Source organism: Peromyscus eremicus, chromosome 7 (genome assembly GCF_949786415.1).
Source record: "Peromyscus eremicus chromosome 7, PerEre_H2_v1, whole genome shotgun sequence".
In the NCBI taxonomy this organism is placed as follows: Eukaryota; Metazoa; Chordata; class Mammalia; order Rodentia; family Cricetidae; genus Peromyscus; species Peromyscus eremicus.
This window is the reverse complement of record NC_081422.1, coordinates 97580441-97604790: the sequence shown is the minus strand read 5'-3', so window position 1 is coordinate 97604790 and position 24350 is coordinate 97580441. Positions and strand designations below refer to the sequence as shown.

Here is a 24350-nt window from a genome sequence, read left to right as displayed (position 1 = left end):
TTCTCATAGAGAAGCATACATTTGATTCTCAGGGTCCCAAAGTCAAGTTAGGTGGAAACGGAGTATTTTTGGTTCTCATTTCTGTCTTGTGGTCGTTCCCTTTCTGTTCTCAGATCCAAGATAGGAGCCAAAGTTAAACTGTAGCTACTACTCAAAACTCCAGTCAAGGCAGGAGGATTTCTAGGTGGATTAATGTATTAAAAAAAAAATCTGTGTCGGGTCATTGTTCAGTTTGGGAGGGAGCCTGAGTAGCAAGAACGGAAATCCCCAGCATCACATAACATAGGCAGGGTGGTGCATGTCTGTACTCTCAGCACTTGGGAGGTGGAGGTAGGAAGATCATACATTGATTATCTTTTCTATGGATGGCATCCAGAGCAGCCTGGGATACATGAGACTCAGTCTCACAAGAAAATAACTTCCCCCAAGCAAACAAAAAGCTTTCTGGGCCAGAGATATATCAGTAGGTGCAGATAGGGTACAGGCCCAGGAAAAGAAGAGGTTTTGTGTGTATGTGTGTGTTTTCTTTTGTGATGTTGTGGATGGAACCCAGCGCTGATAATGTGTCTGTTAAACTCTGTACCACTAAATCACATTGCCAGCCATTCTCCATCTCACAAGAGCTAGCTAGCGTTAGAAGGTTAGATTTATCTAACCTGACCCTGGTAGACACATCTAGTCCAGGAAGAAGTTCAAAAATCAGTCCCCTTTCATATATCTACTGGCTTATTAAAGATCCTTCCACAAATGGAACTACAAGTGCTAATCCACTGCTCATCAAAAGCATCCTGTTCAGAAGCAAATAGGTGCCGGACCAGCGAGGGTGCAAGTACAGAAAAGAGCAGGGCAGGAGGGACAAGCTTGAACACAGCTGGCTTAACATGATCTCTTTCTTTCCTGAAAGTTCAAACGCCTACCAGGCCACAGTCCTGGCGAGCAGACGCACGTGTACCCTACGCATGCGCGCAACCAAGGCACACAGGGCCCCCTCCGGCTTCTCTTCTTCAGCCAAGTCACCAACCCTCCAAATGCCCGCCCTCAAGGCAAAACCCCTGGCCAATCGGAGACGGGAGTCACTCGGGACGTCACTTCTTTTGCATATACCCGCTTCTCCCCGCCCCCATGCCTGGCACCGCCCCGTCGGAGGAACGGATTGTCACCTAAGCGCTCCGTCCCGGCGTCTGATTGGCTCTCCCCGGAGCTCCGCCCCCGTATCCTCCCGCCGCCCTCCCCCCCTCGGCGCGCCCACAGCGGCGGGCGGAACCGAGCGCGCAGGCGCGGCGCTGCCTCTCTCTGCTGGTGGCCCGCCCTCCCTCCTCCCCTCCCTCCCCTCCCCGTCCCCTCTCCCCTCCTCAGGCCCGCGCGTCTTCCTCCCGCACGCGCCGTCGTTAGCCGAGCGCTCGCCGGTGCGCGCCTTCCTCGTCGCTCAGGCAGCGGGGCGGGCGCGACCCTGCTCGGCGCTCGCGGCCCCGGCGAGGAGCATACCACCGTTCCCCGGAGCGCGGGGGGAGCCGGCTGCCCTGCCGCCCGCCCCTCGGCGACCCCGCGGGGCCGAGGCGACGCCGCACCCGGCAGCCTGAGCGCACAGCCGGCCTTGACCCAGAGCTCCGAACCGCGAGCGCCGCGTCCGCCGCCGGCCCCACCCATCCGGACCGCGGCCATGGCCGAGACCGAGGAGCGGAGCCTGGACAACTTCTTCGCCAAGAGGGACAAGAAGAAGAAGAAGGAGCGGAGCAGTCGGGCGGCCAACGCGGCGAGCGGCGCGGGCGGGAGCAGCTTGGCGCCGGGCGCCAGGCCGGGCGACGGCGGGAGCTCGGGCTCCGGTGCCAGGCCGGGCGACGGCGGGAGCTCGGGCTCCGGTGCCAGATCGGGCGACGGCGGGAGCTCGGGCTCCGGTGCCAGGTCGGGCGACGGCGGGACCTCGAGGTCGGGCGACGGCGGGAGCTCGGGCTCCGCCGGCAAGGCCGTAACGAAGGTGAGGGTTGGGAGGCCGGCGGCCGACCGCACGTGCCCGCCCCCGCCGGCCCGGGAGGCCACGTGACTCGGGCTTCGCACGTCGGGCGGGCTCGGGGGGCCCCCGGGGCTGGCCCTGTCGCCCCCGTCCACGCCGTCCTCCGCGCGCCGCGCCCTCCGGGCCACGGGGGTTGGGCCGGGCCGCGGTCCCCCGAGTGACGTGCTCACCGCCGCCGCCACCGCCGCCGCCACCGCCGCACTTGAGCCTAGTTGGGGCTGGATTTCGTTTTTTAAGGTGTTTTAAGTCTCATCTGTGCAGCCGGTGAAAGCGTGGCTTGTTCTCCCAGCCGTGGCCACATGGAGCTAGGAATTGAGTTGTGGAATTTCGCTTAATTCCTCTCCCCCCCCCCCCCCACTTTCCCTGTAGTTTTAAGTAAAAGCGGCGGCAGAGAGGGCGTTTGGTAACTAGGCACGTGTCGGGATCTTGCTAGGACTCAGGCTGTACTTTACACTCCAGCCGCTAGATCCTTTTTATTTTTTGAGACGATCTCACTGTGTAACCTTGGCTGGCCTGGAATTCACAAAGAACCTCCTGCCTCTGCCTCCCGAGTACTGGGATTAAAGGTTTATGTCGCTAGTTCCTGCAATTAAAAAAAAAAAAATCACATTTTCTTATTTGTGTGTTTGCCCGCGCTCCTGTCTACGAATTCCGGTGGTTGGAGGACAACTTTCGGGAGTTCTCTCCTTCCATGTGGGCCTGGAGAATCAGACTCAGGTCGCCAGGGCTGACTGCAGGTGCATTTACCGGCTCAAGAATCCTGGTGGCCCTTGGTCTCTTTTTTTCCTAGTCTGAAACCTGTTTATCAAAATCTCAAGTTAATCAGATGTTTTGCAGGTTCCTTTACCAGCTGAGGAATCCTGATGGCCCTTGATCCCTTTTTTCCTAGTCTGAAACCTGTTAACCAAGAACTCTAATTAATCGGATGTTGCTTCTTCCACAGGATGAAGATGAGTGGAAAGAATTTGAGCAAAAAGAGGTTGATTACAGCGGACTAAGAGTTCAGGCAATGCAAATAAGGTAGGGTGTGATTACAAGTGGGATTAGGTAGCCCTGTTGGAGATAAAAGTATCGGACAGTTTTCTTCAGGCCCAACTCGCCTGGTTTTGAGCAAAGGCAGTCCCCTGGTGTCATTAAATTAGCTGCGAGCTCAAATCCTGCGAGAGTTTCCCTACTTGCAGCTGTTTGGATCTTTACTTGAGTTGACTAAAATGGATTTTGTCATTTTTAATTTTTAACACTTAACAGTATTAAGTATTCGGTGGCCACCCCTTCCCCCAATAGATCCTCCTGTAGCTCATACTGCTCTGAGAAATTACTGTGTAGCCGAGGATAACCTTGAGCTATTTTTTTTAAGCGTATGAGTGTTTTACCTGTGTATATGTCTTCAGCAACCTCGGGAATGGAGTTACAGCTGTGTGCTTGGGTACTGGGATCTGTACCTGGTCCTCTGGGAGAGCACTGAGCCAGCACTGACCTTGAACTCTTTATCCTTTACACCTAAATACACCACCAAACTAAGTGCTGTGCTTACACTTAATTTTTCTCTTTTACTTCTCTCTCTTTCTAAGTGTTTTGCTGTGGGGGCCAGGTCCCCTGGAACTGGAGTTACAGACAGTTTTGAGCTTCTTGTGGGTGCTGGGAATTGAACTCAGGACCTCTGGAAGAGCAGTCAGAGCTCTTAACCACTGAGCCGTTTATCCAGCCCCTTACTTTTTTTTCCCCCATAAAGAATAATTTTTTTCTTGTTCTATACAGTAATATATTTTTGCGATTGAAATGTAGGGTAATTCTAGACAGAGAGAGATTTGTATTCACAGTGAGACCGTGTTGTCTGCTCCACCCCCAGTGAAGAACTTGAACATCTGCTCTCCTGAAGCCTTGCTTTCTCACTGCCCTCTTCCCCGAGAATAACCACTGTCTTAGCGCACAGCACAGGAATCCCTTAGGATTCCAGAGGAATGGGATTGTAGATCCTAAGCACTTACCTGTGTATCCCAGGATCGCCTTTTGAAGGCTTATCCCATCCCCTCAGCTACCAGGAACCTACAGAGCCGTGCTACAGATTCTGGCTCTGAAGTATCTTCTTGTCTTTCAAAGTACGATTGGTTGATTGAGACTTTAAGTTGAGAGCCTGCATTGTTAGATTCAGTCTGTGGTAGTTTTAGGTCTTTTCTAAAGTGAGGTGTTCTGAAAGATTTTTAAGTAGAAAAGGTAAGTATAGGGTTCTGTTGTTTTAAGATTCAAAATCCTTGACTTATTTTACATAAACAAAATTATCTTAAATTGCCTATGATTAGAAGCTTCCAATTTGTAGAGAATTCTGGTGACCATATGGGAAATATTTGAGTTGAGGAAGTATTTTTTAACTCTAAACTGTCTTTTGAAATTTAGATCATAGTATTTATAACCTTAAAGTAACTTCCGTTGGAAGACCAGCTAGTATTTTAATGTACGATTAATGTCTATACTATCCAGGCATTAATATTCCTAGATGTTCTCCCATCGTGTTGAGTTTACCGAAGTGAACATTCCTTTTGGTGTCAGGGAACTTAGTATCTTTTTGGTGTGGCTTCTTTTGTGTTTTCTGTTTGCTTTCCCTTTTTTTCTTTTAAAGATTTATTTTAATTATGTGTGTCTGGGTTGAGGTATGTACATGTGCCTGCAGATGCATGAGGGGGCCAGAAGAGGGCATCGGGTCCCTTGAAGCTGGAGTTCCAAGTAGTTGTGAACTGTCTCAGTTCTAGGAACTGAATTTGGATCCTCTGCAAGATCAGTATAGACTCTGAAGAGTGTATTTTAGAAAATACTCCATTGGGCCTGGTGATCCAAGCCCTAATTCCCAGCTACTCTGGAGGCTCAGGCAGGAAGATTAAGAAAAATGAGGCCCACCTGAGTTAGAGTGAGTTTAAGGTTACCTTGAGCAATTTAGTGAGACCCTATCTCAGAATTTAGAAGAAGTAGTAGATATTCCTGTTTCCTTTGTTCTGGGGCTTGATCTATAAATATGGAAGGAGTTTAGATTCCTTCTATCTAGGGTGGTTGGTAGACTGGATGTGGTCCAGTCTTGTGGTAAAATTAGGCTCTTGGGCTGCTCTTGTTCTGGAAGACTTGAGTGGTAATTTTTGGCCATGTTGAACTTATGGGGCAAAAGTAGTACTTTCTGAAGTGGGGGGAAAGGCTTCAAGTTTATTTGGTATAAAATTTGATTTTGTTAAGGTAGGGAGAATATTTGAACTGTTTTTCCAACAGAATATAAACACCTTGCCTGTATCTGTTTTAACTTTTTTGGAGTCAGGAATTTGCGTTTGTATCTCAGGCTGGTCTTAAATTGGTTTGATTCTCTGCTTCAGCCCTCTGAGTCCTAGGATATAGGTATGATGTACTACCATGCCCAGCTTATTTTGGCAAGCCTCCCCTCCCCCTTCTCTCTTTCTTTGGTGGTAGTGCTGGGAGTCAGACACATGGTTCCATGCACCATAGGCAAGTGCTCGCCCATTGAGTCATAGCCTCAGCCCTAACTTGATTAACTTTTTTTTTTTTTTTCTTTTTAGGCAGGATTTATATCTAAGCTAGTAAACTCCATATACAGTCAGGACTGATCTTAAACTCCTTATCCTCCTGCCTTTACCTCCCAAGTGCTTCTTGTTTGCCGCTCTGTTTGAGACGTAGAGGCAGTCCACTGGGCTGTTGAGGTGGGCACTGTATAGTTTGCTCTAAAGTAGACGAGCTTTTCTGCTGTGTTGTTCATTGTTCTTAGCAGCAGCTTGTTATTGACCTTCAGTGGCCATTCTAGAAGCCTGCACTGATCTTTAAGAGTTTACAGTCTAGGTGTGTTTTTAAAATTGGTGATTATTTTAGTTATTAAAAGTCTCGGGATGGGGTGAGAAAAATAGTGTCCTGGCTGAATATGATGTATAATCCCAGAGTTTGAAGTTGAGGCAGGAGGATCATGAGAAGATCAGAGACCAACCTTAGCTACACTGGGAGAGATGTTGCCTTAAAAACAGATATGACTTGATGCTGCTATTAAGCCAAATTGGAGTTTGGCAGTGTATGCCTGAATGTTCACTTCCATACATAAACTTGGATTTGAGGGCCAGAGGAGTACATCTTCTTTCTCTCCACCTTGCTCTCTGAGATACGGTCTCTCAGTGGATCTGAATCTCACCACTTTTGCTAGCCAGTAAGCCCCTAGGATCCACTGTCTGCCTGCAGTGCTGGGGTTACAGTGGCCATGTCTAGCTTTCAGATGAGTGCCAGGGATTTGAACTCTGGTCTTTTTACTTTTTGTTTTGTTTTTTTTTCAAGGTCTTTAAATATTGTGGTTACTTCTAACTAGTGGGGGTAGTGTCTTTAAGGATTGTAATAAAGATGGGTGTGGTGGTTTACACCTTTATTTTCAGCACTTGGGAGATCAGCCAGGGCCATCCTTAGGTATGTACTGAGTTCAAAGCCAGCCTGGACTATCTGAGACCCTGCCTCATAAAGTCAAGTTAAAAAGGAGGTCAAAAAATTTGTCTTGGATTTGAAGTATGGCTTAGTTTAGCATACTTGTGTAGTGTACAAGAGAATTCAAGTTAGACCCACTCCCCACAAACAAGCAAACAAAAACCCCAGAAAGAACACTTAAGCCCGATAAGCCAGAAGAAATTTGTCTTTAACAGCTAGGACATATTTTGCTTTTATAGAAATATCCTTTTGGGGGCCCAGCAAGATGACCCATTGGGTAAAAGTGCTTGCTATTAAAGCTGATGACCTGGGTTTGCAGGTCCAGAACCCACATGGTGGAGAGAACTGATTCTCAAAATTGTGCTTTGACTAAACGGCTACACATTCCCATTACCCCTAAAAAGTTTAGCTGGGCATGGTGGTGCACAACTTTAGTCCCAGCAGAGGGAGGCAGAAAAAGGCATCTCTCTGAGATCTAGGTTAGCCTTGCCTTGTCTACATCTGGTTCCATGCAGTCAGGGCTGTGTAGTGTGACCATATTTTAAAAAAAAAAAAAAATGTCCTTTTGTAGATGCTTTCTGTGGTGGTACATTCATCTACTGCCAGGGCTTAGGAAGTTAAATGTACTTGTTTGTTTTTCCAACAGTGAAAAGGAAGATGATGATAATGAAAAGAGAGAAGATCCGGGAGATAACTGGGAAGAAGGTGGAGGTGGTAGTGGAGTAGAAAAATCTTCAGGTCCCTGGAATAAAACAGCTCCAGTACAAGCGCCTCCTGCTCCAGTAATAGGTAATCTTCTGTTTTCCTTTCCGAAAGAGCTAATTTAATATGGTGTATGTGCCTGTTGTGGGTGGGGGTGGGAACCTTATCATTTCTAGGAGAGGGGGAATCTGGACGTATCTGTTCCTTTTAAAGACCTAAATGGAAGGAATATAAAAATTGAGTGGCATAATTTTGTCTGGTAGACTGTCAGAGTTTTTTTTTTTTTTTTTGGTGCTAGGGAATGAAGCCAGGTAGTTCACCTGCTAGCAAGCGTGCTATCACTAAATTATATCCTTGGTGCTACCCTTAGGTCTTGAAGCCTGGATTCTCAGCAGGGCTTTGTGAAAGGAGTAAAAGTTCTTTGGAACTAAAAAAAAGTCTTAGGGACATACATGTTGTGTGTGTTGTGCATGTGTGTTTGCATATTTGTACATGCATGCTTGTGGGTGGGTGGGTGGAAGCTTGTCATTAACATTGTCTGCTTAATTTGTTGAGGCTAGGGTCTCAAGGAAGCAGGAACTCAAACCTAATTGCAGTTAGCCTAGCTAGCCAGCTTGTTTTTCCGTAATCCTGTTTCTGCCTCTAGTGAGGGATTACGGATGACTGCCCTGCCTATTTAGCTTTTATACATGGGTGTGCTCTCTCGTCCTTACACTTGCTCAACAAATGCTAGTGGATACACTGAGCCATCTCTGCAGCCCAAAGTTTTTGATTATTTTTGGTGTGCTAGAAATTGAACTAAGGGCCTTGCACATGCCAAATGTACCACTGAGCTGCATTGCATTTCCAGCTAAGAAAGAAATCTTAGGGTTTTGTTTATTTTGAAACACCATTTTATGTAGCTCATGCTGGCCTCGATTCCTTGGTGTAGCAGCAATGACCTCATGCCACCACCACCCCCTCCAATTTAAAACTAGGATTACACAGGTATAAGCTTTCCTGGCAACTTTTCTAATTTAAATTTTTTTTTTTTTTTTTTTTTTTTTTTTTTTTTTTTTTTTTTTTGTCTTTTCGAGACAGGGTTTCTCTGTGTAGCTTTGCGCCTTTCCTGGAACTCACTTGGTAGCCCAGGCTGGCCTCGAACTCACAGAGATCCGCCTGGCTCTGCCTCCCGGGTGCTGGGATTAAAGGCGTGCGCCACCACCGCCCGGCCAACTCTTTCTTTATTGTCCACTCTGGGCATCTCTGCACGCACACACGCACGCACACACCCTTTTTTTTTTTTTTTGGTCTTGTCTAGAACGAACTGCCCAGTAGACTTTGGGAGGTGATGAAAGAGTGCGGTGGTATAGCGGCCACTAGGCATGTGTAGTTGTTGAGTATTAGCAGGTGGCTAATGTGACGGAGGAACTGAAATCTAGATTTCATTTCACTCATCTAAAATAACTACATGTGTTGTTATCCCAGCACTCAGAACACAGAGGCAGGAGTCTTTGAGTTGAGGCAGCCAGGGCTACAAAGTGGAGACTTTCAAAAATGAATGAATGAGCAAATAAGCAAGATTTTCACTAATCCGAAGACAGCTCAGCCAGAGTTAAATGGCCAGAATCCACTGTTGAAGAGAACTAATTCTGACCTCCACACTTAATGCTTTGGTATTTGCTTCCACAAGTCACACCACCCACAGAGACAAATAATATATTTCTTTTCAAGCTACATGTGGCTAATGACTGGAATATAAGGGTCATAGATAATTTGGGGTTTGTTTCAGTTTTTTTGAAGATAGGTCTGAGTTGTTCAGGCTGGCTTTGAACTCACGATCCTCCTCTCTCAACCTCTCAAGTACCAATGTTTCAAGCATATTCCACCACTCCCAGCAATTTTTGTTGAGTGTTTGTATCCCAAGTGCAGTTTAGATAGATACTCATTAAATAAGCACATAAGCTTTCCCTCTGCTATAATCTAAGCCTGTAGGAAACATTGTATTTCAGCTAGTAGATGATTATGGGGATGCTTATTGTGTTTTCATGGTGTAGGCTATCAAACTTCTGAAAGTTTCTGAAAAGTGAAAAGTAACACTACTTTAAACTGTATTGAGGATCAGTTGGAGAATATAGGAAAAACCTGGAAGATTGTGACCCCCTCAATTAAGTCTTAGTAGAAGATTCTAAGCTATTTGGGGGCTCTTCCCTGTTTTGTAACCTAATAGAAAAACTGAACATCCAATGATCTTAGAGAATGAAATAAAGATAAGGATTGCCTATTTTTTTAATCATCTTTAGAATTTAAAATACTACATGTACATTTTATTAAATAAATTCTTTATATAAGATAACTTGTTCAAGCCGGGCGGTGGTGGCGCACGCCTTTAATCCCAGCACTCGGGAGGCAGAGCCAGGCGGATCTCTGTGAGTTCGAGGCCAGCCTGGGCTACCAAGTGAGTTCCAGGAAAGGCGCAAAGCTACACAGAGAAACCCTGTCTCGAAAAACCAAAAAAAAAAAAAAAAAAGATAACTTGTTCATACCATTTTCCAAGTAAAGAAAGTGAATGTCGCATTTACTGATAGAAAAACCAGGGGGCACAGTATTGTATTCCAAAAGGTAACTTCTTGAAGACTTGAGGACCTCCCGAGCCAGGTGATTCCCTCCCTCAAGCCTGTAACACACTCAGGCTTACATGACATGTTAAAATTATTCCCAGAGAGGTTAGAGCACTTACTGCCTTAGAAATGAGCAGCTTTCTACTTTGAGATGTTTTCTCACAGAACTTTGCTTTTGTTGTCTAGTCCAAATTCCTTCTAAATCAGGGGTTGCTTTTCTCAGAATTGTTAAGTGGTCAGGAGTGCTGGAGGATGTTACTAGAAGGTCAAACATTTGAATGAATGGTTTATCTGTTAGTTACAGAAACCCCGGAGCCGGCAATGCCTAGTGGTGTATATAGGCCTCCTGGGGCCAGGCTAACCACAACAAGGAAAACGCCACAAGGACCACCAGAAATATACAGTGACACACAGTTCCCATCCCTGCAGTCCACTGCCAAGCACGTAGAGAGCCGGAAGTAAGTATGTGGAGTTATGAGTTAGGTTCTCTGACAGGCAGCTGGGAACCAGGTGGGACTTGGGTGCCCAGGAGGGAAGGAAGAGGGTGGAGGGTGGGGGTCCTTCTTGGAAAGGGCAAGAAAACAGCTGCTAAAGACAGACTGCTTTGTTTCTGTCACAGCTGCATTTAGTTAGTTCTTACAAGTACATTATTACTGGCTTATGTTCCTTTTAAATATGGAAACTAGAAATGTAAAAGCATTTGTCATTGCATTCCCAATAAATGGAAGTAGATGCAAGATGTTGGCATTTACAGATGTAATACTAAAAATAATCTTATTTCAGCAGGTACTTAAAATGAATGCTACCTGAAGTTAAATGACCACATATGGCACATCTACATCTTATTTAGGGACATGAATTTTCAAAAGTAAATAAAATGGGAAGAAATGTAAATGGCATCAGATGGAAACATTTTTGGGTGGCTTTAAAGTAAATCCCAGCCTTTTCGCCTCATTGAGAGCACAGCTGGCTTGAATTTAGACCTCCAATTGGACTTGCTTCTCTCCTCTGTCCTCAGATGTGTGGGAGACTCTGAGAGGGCAGTGACGTGCCACACACATCTTTCTTTACCTGATCTAATCAGACCACTCCCCCAAAGCAAAAGGGAGGAGAAATCGTTGAATGATGAGAACATTACTTGAATGAGAAAATTGTTACCCTTATGCATAAAGATGTATTATCTACTAACTGCTAAAACTTAGAAGTGAGTCTTAGGAGGAATGTCATTATACAGCTTCTTTCTGGTTGTCCTCAAGTTGGTCCCAAAATACTCTGTTCAGAAGATGGGACCTCAGAGCTTCAGTACAGTATTACATGTTTTCTGTTCAATTGAAGCCTTAAAATGGTTTGATAAAGGATTTTGTATTCCCTTCCTGTCCAGGATTATTCTTAGGGGTCTTTTTTTTTTTTTTTTTAAATTCAAGGAAGAATACTTTCAAAATTCCCCAGTGAAGAAGAAATATTTACTGATTACATTTCTTTTCCCTTAGGGATAAAGAAATGGAGAAGAGCTTTGAAGTAGTAAGACACAAAAATAGAGGTAGGGAGGAGGTTTCAAAAAACCAGGCCCTTAAACTTCAGCTAGACAACCAGTATGCTGTGCTTGAAAATCAGAAGTACAGCCACACACAGTACAGTTAAGCAATGGTCTTTGCTAAGCCTTCCAAGATAACTAGACCACAGCTAACCACCAAGAACAGCCATTCAGCGTCTGATTTCTGGATTTACAGTGACTGAGTGAAAGACCTCGATTCCAGTGACTGTCCCTGTTGCACTATGGAAGTTCAAGAGTCACAACTGATCTTGATGTGTGTTGGATTTAGGGTGTTTTCATTGTCTTAAATATTTGTGAATTAGATTCAGCAGTGTTTCCGTAGTTGCTCTGCATATAAAACCAAACCTGCAGCCAGTGGTCATTTCAAACATCTTTATGTTCAGAGACTGAGCCTTCGCAAGGTTGACTACCTCAGATTTGCTGCACTTAATTGTGGATTTCATGTGGATCACAACTTCTGCATAAGGTTACAGCTATTAGTGTCGGTGTGAACCTTGAAACCAACTCTACTGGATTCCTGTCAGCAAGCCTTCAGAAGTCAGCCGTCTGGGTTCTGATCTGCTGTAGAAGATGAAGAGTCAAGTGACCTTAATTCGCCTGTCTGTGCCCCACCCTGAGGAATACTCTGTAGGCTGTGGCTATATCAGACTGCCCGGAACAAGCCGCTGTCTGAACTGATGTGTGTGGATCATCTGTGTGGGGCTATGATTTATCATTTAAGTTTTTAGTTGTAGGATGAAGTGACTACAGATTCAATTCAACCAAACTTGGATCCACCAAATGGGAAATGGGTGGGGGATAGTTTTGTTTCTTTGAATACCTTTTTATTCAGATAGTGCTTGTTCTGTTCCACATTAAGGCCTTGCTTTGACTTGGAGTAAGTTCTTTAACAGCATATTGTGTGATGAAATAGCCTGAATGAGGCATTGGAATTGTGAAATGCCCTGTGAATTTGCCAATCCCTAGGTGGAACCAGATCGCCTTTGATAGAAAGGGCAGTGGATGCCAGAGGCTCCACTCCAGGTGCTGCTCAAGCCTCCTCTAATCAGGTCTAAATTTAACTGCTGTGGACGGAGTGGTGTCTGCTCAGGTAGGGAGGGGTTCACTGAACTGTCTTAACAATTCAAAGCAACAGGAGCAAAACCTCACCAACACCCTGAAGTTGTTTCATGAATCTTGCTTGGTGTCTGATAAGAAATCTGTGTGTGTACTCCAAATTTGAAGATACTGGCAATTGTGTAGATACATTCCTTGTTCCAGCCAGCTTTTGTCCATCTTGGGAGTATGTTTGTGATGATCACTTGGAAAGGCAGGGGAATAGCCAGTGATGGAACACTTCTGTTCTTAGTAATTACAGTTGAACTTTGCAGTAGTACTTGACCTTAAAGAGGTCACTGCTGTGTTCCTTTCCACCTAGTGAAATAGTCTGGCAGTTACCTACTTCTGTGTCACTAGAAATGGTTCAGTACAAGTACTCTATATTGGCAACTGAGACTGCATGATGGCAGTGCCTGGGTTTGTCTGTAATGAGTCCCTTTGCCAAATGCGGTTGAGACAGGAGTGAAACATAATGAGGGAAGCCCTCTTAGCTTGAGAATAGGTCTTGAGTTCAGTGAGTGAGTGCGGCAGTGTAGGAAGCGGGAGGAGGTGTAGGCCAGTGTTTCCTGACCAGACTGCATGCCATTCTGGGCAGTAACATTGGCGTGATCTGAGTCAGCCAGGAGCACGTTGGGTGACTAGAAGTTTGAGATTCTTGGTCAAACTGAAGACTTATTTGGGCACCAGAAACCTTAACAAGTAATCTCTCACCTTGAGCCACATACTTCGCTTAAAGTATGCTTTACACCCCCCACCCCCACCCCCAAATCTGTTTGGGGTTAGGGTTTGAGAAGTGAACAGAGACATGTGAAGAGGTTTGTTTAATGGTATACTGTACTGGAACACTGAAGACCTGCAGCAGATGTAAATTCCAAGTCTTGTTATAAATTTTTAAGATTGTGAAATTATCAAAATGCACATGAATCAAGTTTTAATACACTGTCTGGGTGGATGAGGCTGTCCATTGCACCATTTCTTTCTTTGGGTTCTCAGGCATGGTTCGGCAGTGTAAGAACTCTGTAACATTAACATTGAATAAAAAGTAAATCTATGAATGGTAGAATGTGATACTTTCTGTTGATACCCCTTAGCCTAAACTCTGAGGATAGAGAACAGTGTCAGGTCCACTTCTGGGGATGGTGACCCTGTTCTCTACAAGAGTACACTTGTTTGTTGAGTTCTGTAGAAGCTTAAAGGTAGGTGAGGATGGCTGCAAGTCTGCAATACTCATTATGGAAAAATGGTGAACCATTCTCTGGAGGCTTCAGTAGAATTGGTTAACTTTGTTATGTCAAAGGGGAATCTAAAACCTTTTTATCCTATAAACTGAAAGTTTTCGTGTCGTCCCAGTGTGCCCCCCCTCCCTCTCCCTGTCTCTGCTTTTGAGTGAGGGCAGAAGATGGAGTGTGTGGGCCAGAAGTTGAGATCAGCATTGGGTATATTCCTCAGTCATGTTCCATCTTTCCTTAAATTATTTCTGTGTGTTTGCATGTGTATGGAGGTCAACTTTTTAGAAGGCAATTCTCTCCGTAATTGGATCCCAGGGCTTGAACTCATTGTCAGACTGGAAGCAGGGTCTCCTGTCAGCTCTAGGAATCTGCTGGGAATTGGAATCAGATCCTCATGTTTGTGTTGGCAACTGTTTTACTTTAGAGCCATCTATGAGCTCCTTATGCAAAGCTTAAACAGTTTTAGTTCTTTTTTATGTGTGTTTCAGTGGTACTGGAGGAGTCGAAGAATTTCCTGGATTCCCTGGAACTGGGGTTAACAAATGGTTGTTAGCCACCATGTGGGTTTAGGAATAAACCTGGGTCCAGAGCAGCCATTGCTTGCTCTTGATGTTCCATTTCTACAGCCTTGCATATCTTTCAAAACAGCAGCAGTTTCAAGATAATGGTCTGAAATTTCTAAGTTGAGGTATATTGTAAGTCATTTTTGGCAATGGAGTCTGTATTTACTATTTATATTTACTCTTTGTATATGGTTGTAGCTTTTTAAAGAGATTATTCATGTATGCCTGTGTGAATATATGCCACTTGTGTATAGGTGCCTTTAGAGACCAAAAGGAGTTAGACCCCTAGAGCTGGAGTTATAGGCATGAACCTCCCTTCGAGGGTGCTGGGAACTGAAATCTGGTCCTCAGCAAGAGCATCAGGTGCTCTTAACCACTGATGGAGCTCCAGTTCTTAAAATAGAAAATAGACCCGTAAGGCTCTAAACATGCCAGGCAAAGTACTCTACGAACAGGCTACATACAACATCCTTAGTCCTTTTTATCTGCAAATAGTGTCTGTGTAGCAAAGGTGGGCTTTGAACTCAAGATCTTTCCTGCCTCAGCCTTCTAAGTAGCTAGGATTATAAGCAGGTATCAGGCTTTAGCTTCCATTGGCTTTTTAGAGACAGGCTTTCATGAATATAGCCTACCCTCAAGCTTGCTCTGTTGCCAAGGCTTGCCTTGAGATCCTGACCTTGTACATGCTACCTGAGTATAGTGGCTTGTATCTGTAACCTCAGCTCTTGGCTTATAGGGGCAGGAAGGTACTATTTTTGTGGCCAATCTAATCTACATAGCATGTTTGTTGCAAGCTAACCATGGGTACATAACATGACAACTCCCCAGCTGAAGATGTTCTTGGTTTGCTCAAAGCCATGTGCCCACTGAAGCTCTCCATTCCCAAGCATTTCAACACAGAAGAAATGCTTTACCTATAAGTTGTCCTGCCTCATTGCTCACCCCTTTAGGCAGTCTGGGTTTTTCTCTTCTGAGCATTCAGATGAACAAGAGTGTTTAATAGGTGGTTATAGATGAATTTCTAAACAGTCTTATTAAATAAGGAACACAGAGCCAAATACAGGGATGAAAGCCGTCCTATACTTCCTGCCTGGCTACTGGCCAGTCAGCATTTTATCAACCAATCAGAGCAACACATTCACAGCATACAGAACATCCCACAGCAGGTGGTCTTTTGTGATTGGCATTTCACTAACATGCTTTTGAGGCCTGTCAATGAAGCCAGTTGGATGAGTGTAACATGTATCTTAGTGGGCATCTAACTTGTTCCACTCTGCTTCAGTGTTGCCGTGAATTGTCATGTACAAGTTTTAGTTTTAGCATGCTTTCGGCTTTTTTTTTTTTTTTTTTGGGGGTACATACCTAAAGATAAAACCACTAGGTTCACATAGTAACTATGGAACCCTTTTTAAGTGGATGTGTTTATTCCTGCCAGCAGTGTGTGAAGGTTCTGCTTCTCACCCCCATTGCTTGTTTTGGAGTGTGATTCTAACCCTCCTGGGCAGGGTGAAGTATCCTTAGTGGCATTGGCATCTCCTGTATTGCCCTTGCATTTTTAAAAAGAAAGGTACTCAGATTCCTTGTGTTAAATTGTGCTTTTAGTACCTTATGAAAGAGATGATTTGCAAAATGCTTTGTCTCACCTCTTATTGTGGTTTTAAGACTAGATCTCATGTAGTCCAGGCAGGCATCAAACTTGCTGTAGCCAAGGACCCTAAGATCCTATTACCTCCTTCCAAATGCTGGGGTTACAGGCCTGAGCCACCATGCCTGGTTTTATGCAGTGCTGTGGACTGAACCTAGGCTTCTTGTCTACAAGCACTCTACCAACTAAAGTACATCCTCAGCTGTTTTGTTTTGTTTTAAATACTTAGTCTGTGGTGTACGTATATGTGAGCACATGGTAGCCAGAGACTGATGGCTGATCAAGTGTCTCCTATCACTCTCGAGACAGGGTTTCTCTGTAGTTTTGGTGCCTGTCCTGGCTCTTGCTCTGTAGACCAGGTTGGCCTCGAACTCAGAGATCTGGGATTGAAGGCGTGTGCCACTGGTGGCCGGCTTTTTAAAAATATTTACTGTGGGTGTCATACATGTGAAGTCAGAAGACAACTTGCAGGGAGTTGATTCTATTATGTGGATTCTGGAGAATCAAACTTGGTTGTCAAGGGTTGGTGGTGATCACCTTTACCCGCTGAGCCTGGGCCATTTCCCTGTGCTTCCCCCCCCACACACACACACTGTATTCAAAGTTGTTATACATTTACTATTATTTTTAATATATATGGTTCTTTTGCTTGCATGTTTGGGTGCTGCCAGGTCCCCATGGGAGCAGAAGAGGCTCATTGGATCTTCCTGGGACTAAAGATGACTATAAGCGACCATGTGCTGCTGAGCAGACAGTGCTTTTAACCTCTGAGCCCCCCTCTACCTTACTTTCTGAGATAAGGTCTTTCACTGAACTATTTGTTTAGACTGACAAGCCAGAGAATCCCTGTTTAGATTCCGGGACCCTACACCTGTGTTTAGGGGGCTAAACTTGGGTCTTCATGCTGGTTCAGCAAGCACTTTACCCACTGAGCCAAGCCATCCATCTCCCCTGGCTTTTTGGCTTTTTAAAAGATGTGACTGTGTAACCTGGGCCAGCTCAACATGTTATTTTGAAACACATACTCTTGTCACCTTTCAGAATCAGTTGTGCTGGAGCCCACGGAGCCCAGAGGCAACAGATGCTTCTGAAGTTGAAGGCACAGGCAATTGTGAGCCACCTGATAAGGGTGCTGGTAACCAAACTAAGGTCCTTCTAGAAGAGTTACATGCTCATTACCTCTGATCTCTCTAGCTTTTGCTTTGTTGAGCAGTCTCATTCCAACCCAGGCTGATCTGGAACTCACTTTGCAGCCTAGGCTGGACTCAAACTCAATGACCCTCCTACCTCACTCTGAATGCTGGGATTATAGGTGTAAGCCATCATGCCCAGCATACATACATACATACATACATACATACATACATACATAGACTTGAAATGATATATAGGATAAAGAAAAAAAGAACATTGGCTGGGTGTGAATCCCAGCAGGCAGAGGTGGTTCAGACAGGGCTACATAGTTAAGACCCTGTCTCAAAAACAAATATTTGTTCTTGTTTTCTTAATTCTAGAAAAATCACAAATGTAATTAGCAATTCAGTTTTTAAAGTAAGTTTGGCAATCTCTTACTGCTTCAGCAGAGCTAAATGAACAAATAATACCAGTATGAGTTGTTATTTTTTTATTTTCTAAGTTTTGGTGCTCACATTTGGTAAACATAGACGTTTATACATACACATTTACATATATACACATTTAAGTTTAAAGCCCCAGCTTCATTATTAAACCCCATGCTTAGGCTGTTAAAAAGAGGTAAAATGGCAAGAATATATATAAAAGAAATCAGGGAAAATGTGAAATAACCCCAATTGATAACTTTTGTCACTTTTATGAACTACGACATTTTGAAACAAAAAATCTCTCCTTGTTAAAACTACCATGACAGCCTCAGATATTTACAAGAAAAACAATTATGCACTCAGTTTGGCCTGACAAGCTAGTGAAGTTCTTTTTATTAGAACAGTCAATATTCAGTGATTCAAATTAAGGTGTTAAAAGCATCAAGTTCCCAGGATCATTATGTTCTGAAGCAAAGTCCTTCAGATATGTCTTTTATCACAATGTTCAGGTTGTAACTGAAATTCTCATTTTGTGTTGCTGGGGATCGAACCCAGGGCCTCATGCATTCTAGGCAAGCACACTATCATCAGCCTATAACCATTTCTAAGACTAGAAAACATTGGTTGTTTGGTGGCTAAACCGCTAGTGAACTCGAGACCGTTTGATGACATTCTCTGCAGGAGCCCTCCTCTTCTGGGGTAATCCAGGCCCACACTCTTTATTCTGGAGTAAAGCAGCTTCTGAGAGTCGGTAATTATCTGCACAAGGAGGCAATTCCTAGGATAGGAAGAGGAGATTTTCAGATTTCAAATTTGTAGATAATGAAGCAATGGATTTCATTCATCTGCTTTTTCATAAGAAAAAAGAGGCATATCCAGTTTCTTTCAAGGTTTGCCAGTCCCTGTGGGACAAAGCTCAGGTGAAGTGTAGCTATCCTAAATGTTTCTTAGGTTAAAATATGGATTGAATTGGGGGGGGGGGGTTCTATACTCCCAGATAGGCGTTTCCATCCCCCTTTACTAAAGTGTGAAGGGCTGAGAACCATTGTCACATAAATAACTAGCAGGTAACAAGGACATTAAAGCCCTTTTACCTGACTCCCAAAGACATTCTCAAAAATAAAACACCAGAAAATAACCAAGCCTTCCCACCACAACCTTAAAAACAAAGAAGACAAGGTCTCTGTAGGCCAAGCTGACCTAGAATGTACTTTGTGTCCCAGGATGGAAGACTTGCAGTGGTCCCCCTGCCTGAATGCCAGGATGGAAGGTCTGAACCATCATACTAAACCCACCTTTTGAGATGGCCACTCACTGGCCTGGAACTGAGTCTATGTCTACCTTTCCAGTGCTAAGATTACAAGTAGGAGCCACCAGGCTTGCCTTTTTGGATTTTGGAAAGTGAACTCAAGTCCTTGTGCCAACTGAGCCAGGTCCCAGCCCCAGTAACTGCCTTTTGATTGAATCATTCCTCTGGTAGCAATGCTAAATTCTAACAAAAATATATTAAAAGCAGTAACTGTCAGATGCTGGAGAATGAATCAAGCAAATGATATAGATATATGGCAGTTCATACCTAGAAAACTTGTACGGGTTAATTTCCCTATTTTTGTTGTTTTTAGTCTGTGTGACACAGGTTGGCTAAAATTCTAATGGCTTGAAGAACCAGATGGGAAAATAATACAATCCCATAGAAATCAAGATTGAGACCCCACCCCCCCAAAAAAAGCCAAGGCTGGAAACCATAACTAAACAGTCTGTGGAGTCCAGCCAAATCTTTGCTTGGCCTCTAAACCATGTATGTGCTAAGGAGACATGAGTTAAACCTAAAACGTGAACTGACAGTTCAGCTGCTTCTGTTGTGGTTGCTAAGTAAATGCAAGCAGATAAACTGTATTCTTTGAAGGAAATTGCCAGGATCTAGTGCCTCTACAATTTACATATGATATCTAGGATGTGACTCAAACAACAGCCCATGCTGAAGAAAAAAATACTTAAGCAGAGCCTGGAGGATAGTTGAAGGGGAATAGTTTTCAAGGCTACCCTAGACTACACAGTGCAAGTGAAAGTCAGGTGTATATCTAAAACTGACAAGCTATTCTCATAATCACCAATGCAGTGAAGAACTGAGATCTAATTGGATGCCACATCCACCCACTGTTCCATACATCAAAACCACCAATCACAGTGATGCTAACGCCAATGCCTAGCCCTTAAAAAAAAAAGTAAACAAGCTTATCCTAGATGCATGTAAAAGGGAGAGCTTTAGAAAAGGGAAAAGTAACTAAAATACCTACAAGGACCCTGAAAAAGTACTGAGAACTTGTAGCAGGTTTACTAACGAAGTCCCAGCAACCAAAAATATGTTACCAGAGGGAAGACCCATCACTGGCACACAATCTACATGCTATCCCTCAAAATATACCCAACTGAATCCTCACAAAGGTACACACGAATCTACAGACAAAGGACAGTTCTTCCAACATACAGGGCTAAGAACAACTGGGCATTTATAGAGGAATATTCTCTACTTTTCTGATTCAAATATCAGAAAGCAATTAGCTTGAAATTAATCATAAGCACGAAACTGTTAAGATTTTCAAAAGTGGGCTGGAGAGATGGCTCAATGGTTAAGAGCACTGGCTGCTCTTCCAGAGATCCTAAATTCAATTCCCAGCAGCCACATGATAGCTCACAACCATCTATAATGGGATCTGATACCCTCTTCTGTAATGCAGCGTACAAGCAGACAGAGCACTTGTACATAAAAACAAACAAAAAAAGACTTCCAGAAGGGAAAATGGCCCTAAGGCCTAAAACTAGCTAGGTAAAGGACCAACAAAGCCAACAATCCATAAAACGATGTTAAGTCAGACCTGCTTATATAATATAAAACTCTTTCTCTGCCACAGACCCTAAGAGAATAAAGAGGCTACAGACTGGGAGGGGAAAACCACAAAGACAACAACAAAACCCACAAATCCAGCAAGAGCTATTATCTAAGGTCAAACATCTTCAAGGTTCAACAGTAAAAAAGCAACTCAGTGAGAAGTGGGAAATGTGGGCTGGGGCTGGGCTGTAGTGCTTGCTTAGCATACAGGGAGTTTGATCCCAAGAACTGCCAACTAAGCATGGTGCTGTGTACCTATAATCCCAGTACTGAGAAATTCAAGGTCATTCTCAGCTACAGTGAGTTTAAGGCTAGCTTGGGCTACAAGAAATTATGTGTCTACCTTCCAAACACTAGTTGAAGAACTCAAATGTCTAAATTCTAACTAAAATAGTATCAAGAAATTTAAAAGAAGCACTTAATGAAAAGCATTCAGGCAGTTAAATGCATAATTCCAGTGAAATGAAAACTCAGTCACAGAAAACAAACCACAAACTCTCTTCATAAAATGCCTCAACAGAAACCCAAACTTCATTTGCCCTGGTAACAGCTATGCAAAGGACAAAAGCAGCAGTCTGGAGAGAACTCCTGGGAGTTTGCAGGATGAAAAAGACAATCCCAAAAGATACATATTATACTCAATGTGTCCTGTTTACTTGCCTGATTTGAGACAGGCCCTCACTGTGTAGCTCAGGCTGGCCTAAACTTGCTAGTAGTCATGATGGCCTTTAACTCTCATCTTCCTGCCCCAGTCTCCATCTTGACAGAATTACAGGCTTATGTCAACATGCCCAAAGACAAACTATGGATTTCATTGATACAGCATTACATATGACTACAAGAATTATAGAACATAACATCAGTCGTTGCTAAGGGTAAAATAAATACTGCAGGATGGAGATGTAGCTCAATGGTACAACATGAGCTCAGCACGTATGAAGGTCCTGCAATTAATTATTCCCAATCTTTCTTTCTCTTACACACACACACACACACACACACACACACACACACACACACACACAGAGAGAGAGAGAGAGAGAGAGAGAGAGAGAGAGAGAGAGAGAGAGAGAGAGAGAGAGAAATAATGTATTGTGGGGGCTATAAAGTAGATTACATATGAGATCTGTGCAAGAATTTTAGGTTTTATGTACATTAGTATATCTATTCCAAGCAGACTGGAGGGGGTGCACAAAGAAAAAGTGTAAGAAGTTCATTTTAAATATAACATCACATACTGAAGATTTTCTACAGTGAAAAGAGCTCTAAGGCGGCTATGTGAACATCAGGTAGAGGGCGCTTCAAGACAGAATTCTCCAGCCAGGTGTGGATTTTCTTGTAAAATCCAAGTGCTAAAGCCCCCTTTGAAGCAATGAATAGTGAACATCTATTTATATGGGGGAAATTCTAGCTCCTACCTCACAGCACAAAGGACAATTAATTTAGGATAGGTCACAGGCAAACAGAAGCTATGGGGCAGGTGAGACAGCTGAAGGGTTAAGAGCACTCGCTGTTCTTGCAGAGGACCAGCATTTGGTTCCCAGCACCCTTATCAGACAGCTTACAATTACCTATAACTCCAGCTCCTGGGGATAAGACACCCTCTTCTGGTCTCTGACAATACCCATACACATGTGCACACAAAATAAGGTAAAACAAAATAGTAAAAGCTAAAATTGTAAAAATTTTAGAAGAACAATACTAGAGAATAAATTGGTGCCTTGAGAAAAGGCAGGATACGAAATACACAATCATTTTACAAAAGGTATTTACCAAGAGATAGAAATTTAAGCCAAGCATAGTGATACATGCATGCTTGTAATCCCAGCACTTGGCAGGCCAAGACAGGATAACTGTTTTAAGACCGAGAGACAAAAAGACTGATTCTTTAAAAGGCATGGTGTTACTCCACTATAACCCTACCAGATGGCTAAAAGTCAAATGACTGTAAAACTGCATGGTGGTGTAAAGTAGCACCAAATCTCTTCTAGAAAAGGCCTAATAATGAATACCATGTAAGCCTAGTACTAGGAGGCAGAAGCAGATGTTCTGCAAATTTAAGCCAGACTAATCACATAAACTAAATGTATACATATAACCTAGGACTTGTATTACTGCCTAATGGAAAAGTACACCCTACAGAGACCTGTATGTATTCAGTACTTTTATCAAAAAACCCAAAGGGAAGTTGTCCAGGTGCTCTAATCAGACAGAATGTTCTGTGATAAAAAGGGATGAGCCATCAATATGCACCATCACCTGGACACTATGCCAAGTGAAGCCTGCTACAAATAGTACATGTTCTCTAATGGCACGTACATGAAGCTCTCAAACAGGCAAGATTAATATATTCTGGGGACAAATAAAATAAGCTTATTGCTGTGGGGCTGGGACAGAGAATGCTTGCTGAGATATGGTCATGCTCTGGATACTGAAAGGGTTTGCTAACTCATCTATCAGGACACTGACTCACATAATGAACTGTGATCTACAAATTTCACTGTACAATAGCTCTTCTAAGAGAACAATAAATACTGGATTCCAGTTAATGATATGCATGCTAAGTGTTTGAGGAAATGCATGTTCTATTTCTGCAACTCTGAAATGCATAAAAAATGAGAAAAAGGAACTGATATAATAAAGCAGATTATTAAAATGTTAACTGTGCAAGTAAATGTTAACTTTAGACCTAGGAAGCAAGTATATTGTTTAAAATTTATTCATTTGTGGCTGGGGAGATGGCTCATTAAGAGCACATAACGGTCTTGCAGAGACCCGAGTTTGATTTTCAGCATCCACACTGGGCAGCTCACGGCCACCTATAACTCCAGATCTGGGAGGTGAAACTCTGTCTTCTGAACTTAATGGGCATCTGCACATATGCACAAATGTACACACACACACACACACACACACCCCACACCACACCACACCACACGAGCGTGCATGCATGTGCTCATGCTAAAAAAATAAAAAAAAAACCTTAAATAGAATCAATTCATTCAACTTTTTATCATTTAAAACAAATTGTACTAGTAGATTGTTTTCATTCATAAAACTAGACAGATGACGTCTGAAGCGGGACAGGGTGAGCCTCTGATACTGCTGGGAACCAAGTCTGAGTTCTACGGAAGCCAGTTCTCTTATTTCTGAGCCATCTCTCTGGCCTCTCTGCTTTCTTTATAATAAGCCCAATATTTTAAAGAACTTGTAAAACTTTTTAAATTACTCAGGTTTTCATTAACTTGTCATATTTAAATTTCATGCTAATAATGTTGACACAGGTCAAATGTAGAAAGGGTTGAATAGAGATTAGACTATCAATTCAATTAGCAGCAAGCCAGGATTTGATGTGTGGCTATTTATCTACAGATAGAAGCAATCTCTGGAAATAAGTGTGGGGCCAGCAAAATGACCAGCAAATACCGGCACTTGCTACCAGCCTGATGACCTGGGTTTAATCTTCTGAACCTACATGGTAGGAGAGAAGCAATTCCTGCAAGTTATCCTCAGCCTGGCACACATGTGCCAACCCCGCCTGTACAAATAACAACAACAATAATGACAATCAATAAAGGTGAGAAGAGAATGTGACAAACCAGCATGAGATAATCAGCGATATATTCTGTTTTCAAGCAGGCCATGTTCTGGGCAGCAGCCTCTGCCATGAAAACTCTGCAGTCATCAGGCTTCAGTTTATTGAAGTCACAAAAAAGATGTGTAGCCTCATTAAATAAAGGGACTGGATGACCAGGTAGCACCTAATGAAAAAAGAGAAGTATCTTAAGTCCCTCCTGCTCCACAGTGGTTCAGCTGTATAGTATGCACTCAAGGACTGCCTTCCAAAGGCAGAAGGAACTGGAGACATCACAGAAACCTTGCTGGACAAGTTCGTGCAAACCTGCCCCCAGGACATCAGTAAACTAATCCAGGACAAACCTCTGCTCCTCCTGCCTGAAGAAGACGCTTAAACCCAGCTTCTCGGGGCCGATCAACACGTAAAATAACCTTCCAGCCACTAAATGCTCCCTATTAAAAAAAAA

General features: G+C 43.5%; 2 protein-coding genes across 7 annotated transcripts in view; one reads left to right on the top strand and one right to left on the bottom strand.

The window, feature by feature from the left end:
• The first annotated feature begins 1538 nt into the window (after nt 1–1538).
• Cdv3 (CDV3 homolog) lies at nt 1539–24306 on the top strand. Of its 6 annotated transcripts, none has more exons than XM_059268477.1 (5): nt 1539–1975; nt 2955–3031; nt 7110–7252; nt 10070–10223; nt 11256–13481. In XM_059268477.1, the coding sequence occupies exons 1-5, from the start codon at nt 1661–1663 to the stop codon at nt 11404–11406; spliced, it is 840 nt and encodes a 279-aa protein (XP_059124460.1). In that variant the 5' UTR covers nt 1539–1660; the 3' UTR covers nt 11407–13481. The 6 variants fall into 6 exon arrangements, with proteins under 6 accessions (XP_059124460.1, XP_059124463.1, XP_059124459.1 ...); XM_059268480.1 differs by lacking the exon at nt 11256–13481 and adding an exon at nt 23680–24306 and having other exon boundaries at nt 1544–1975; nt 10064–10223; XM_059268476.1 differs by having other exon boundaries at nt 1544–1975; nt 10064–10223.
• Nucleotides 17922–24350, bottom strand: part of Topbp1 (DNA topoisomerase II binding protein 1) — a 52407-nt gene continuing 45978 nt past the window's right edge. Inside the window, exons 26-28 of the mRNA XM_059268482.1 lie at nt 24247–24336; nt 23907–24068; nt 17922–18195 (exon numbers count right to left, since the gene is read on the bottom strand). Of these exons, the coding sequence (XP_059124465.1) occupies nt 18061–18195; nt 23907–24068; nt 24247–24336 (387 nt within the window). The 3' untranslated portion in view covers nt 17922–18060. The remainder of the gene's footprint in view (nt 18196–23906; nt 24069–24246; nt 24337–24350) is intronic.

Bases quoted from the DNA above. Each gene is read 5' to 3' on its own strand.
- Cdv3 (XM_059268476.1), top strand. From the start codon at position 1,661: ATGGCCGAGACCGAGGAGCGGAGCCTGGACAACTTCTTCGCCAAGAGG. The intron at 3,032-7,109 runs GTAGGGTGTGAT...TTTTTCCAACAG, and splicing joins GTTCAGGCAATGCAAATAAG to TGAAAAGGAAGATGATGATA. The intron at 10,224-11,255 runs GTAAGTATGTGG...CTTTTCCCTTAG, and splicing joins AAGCACGTAGAGAGCCGGAA to GGATAAAGAAATGGAGAAGA.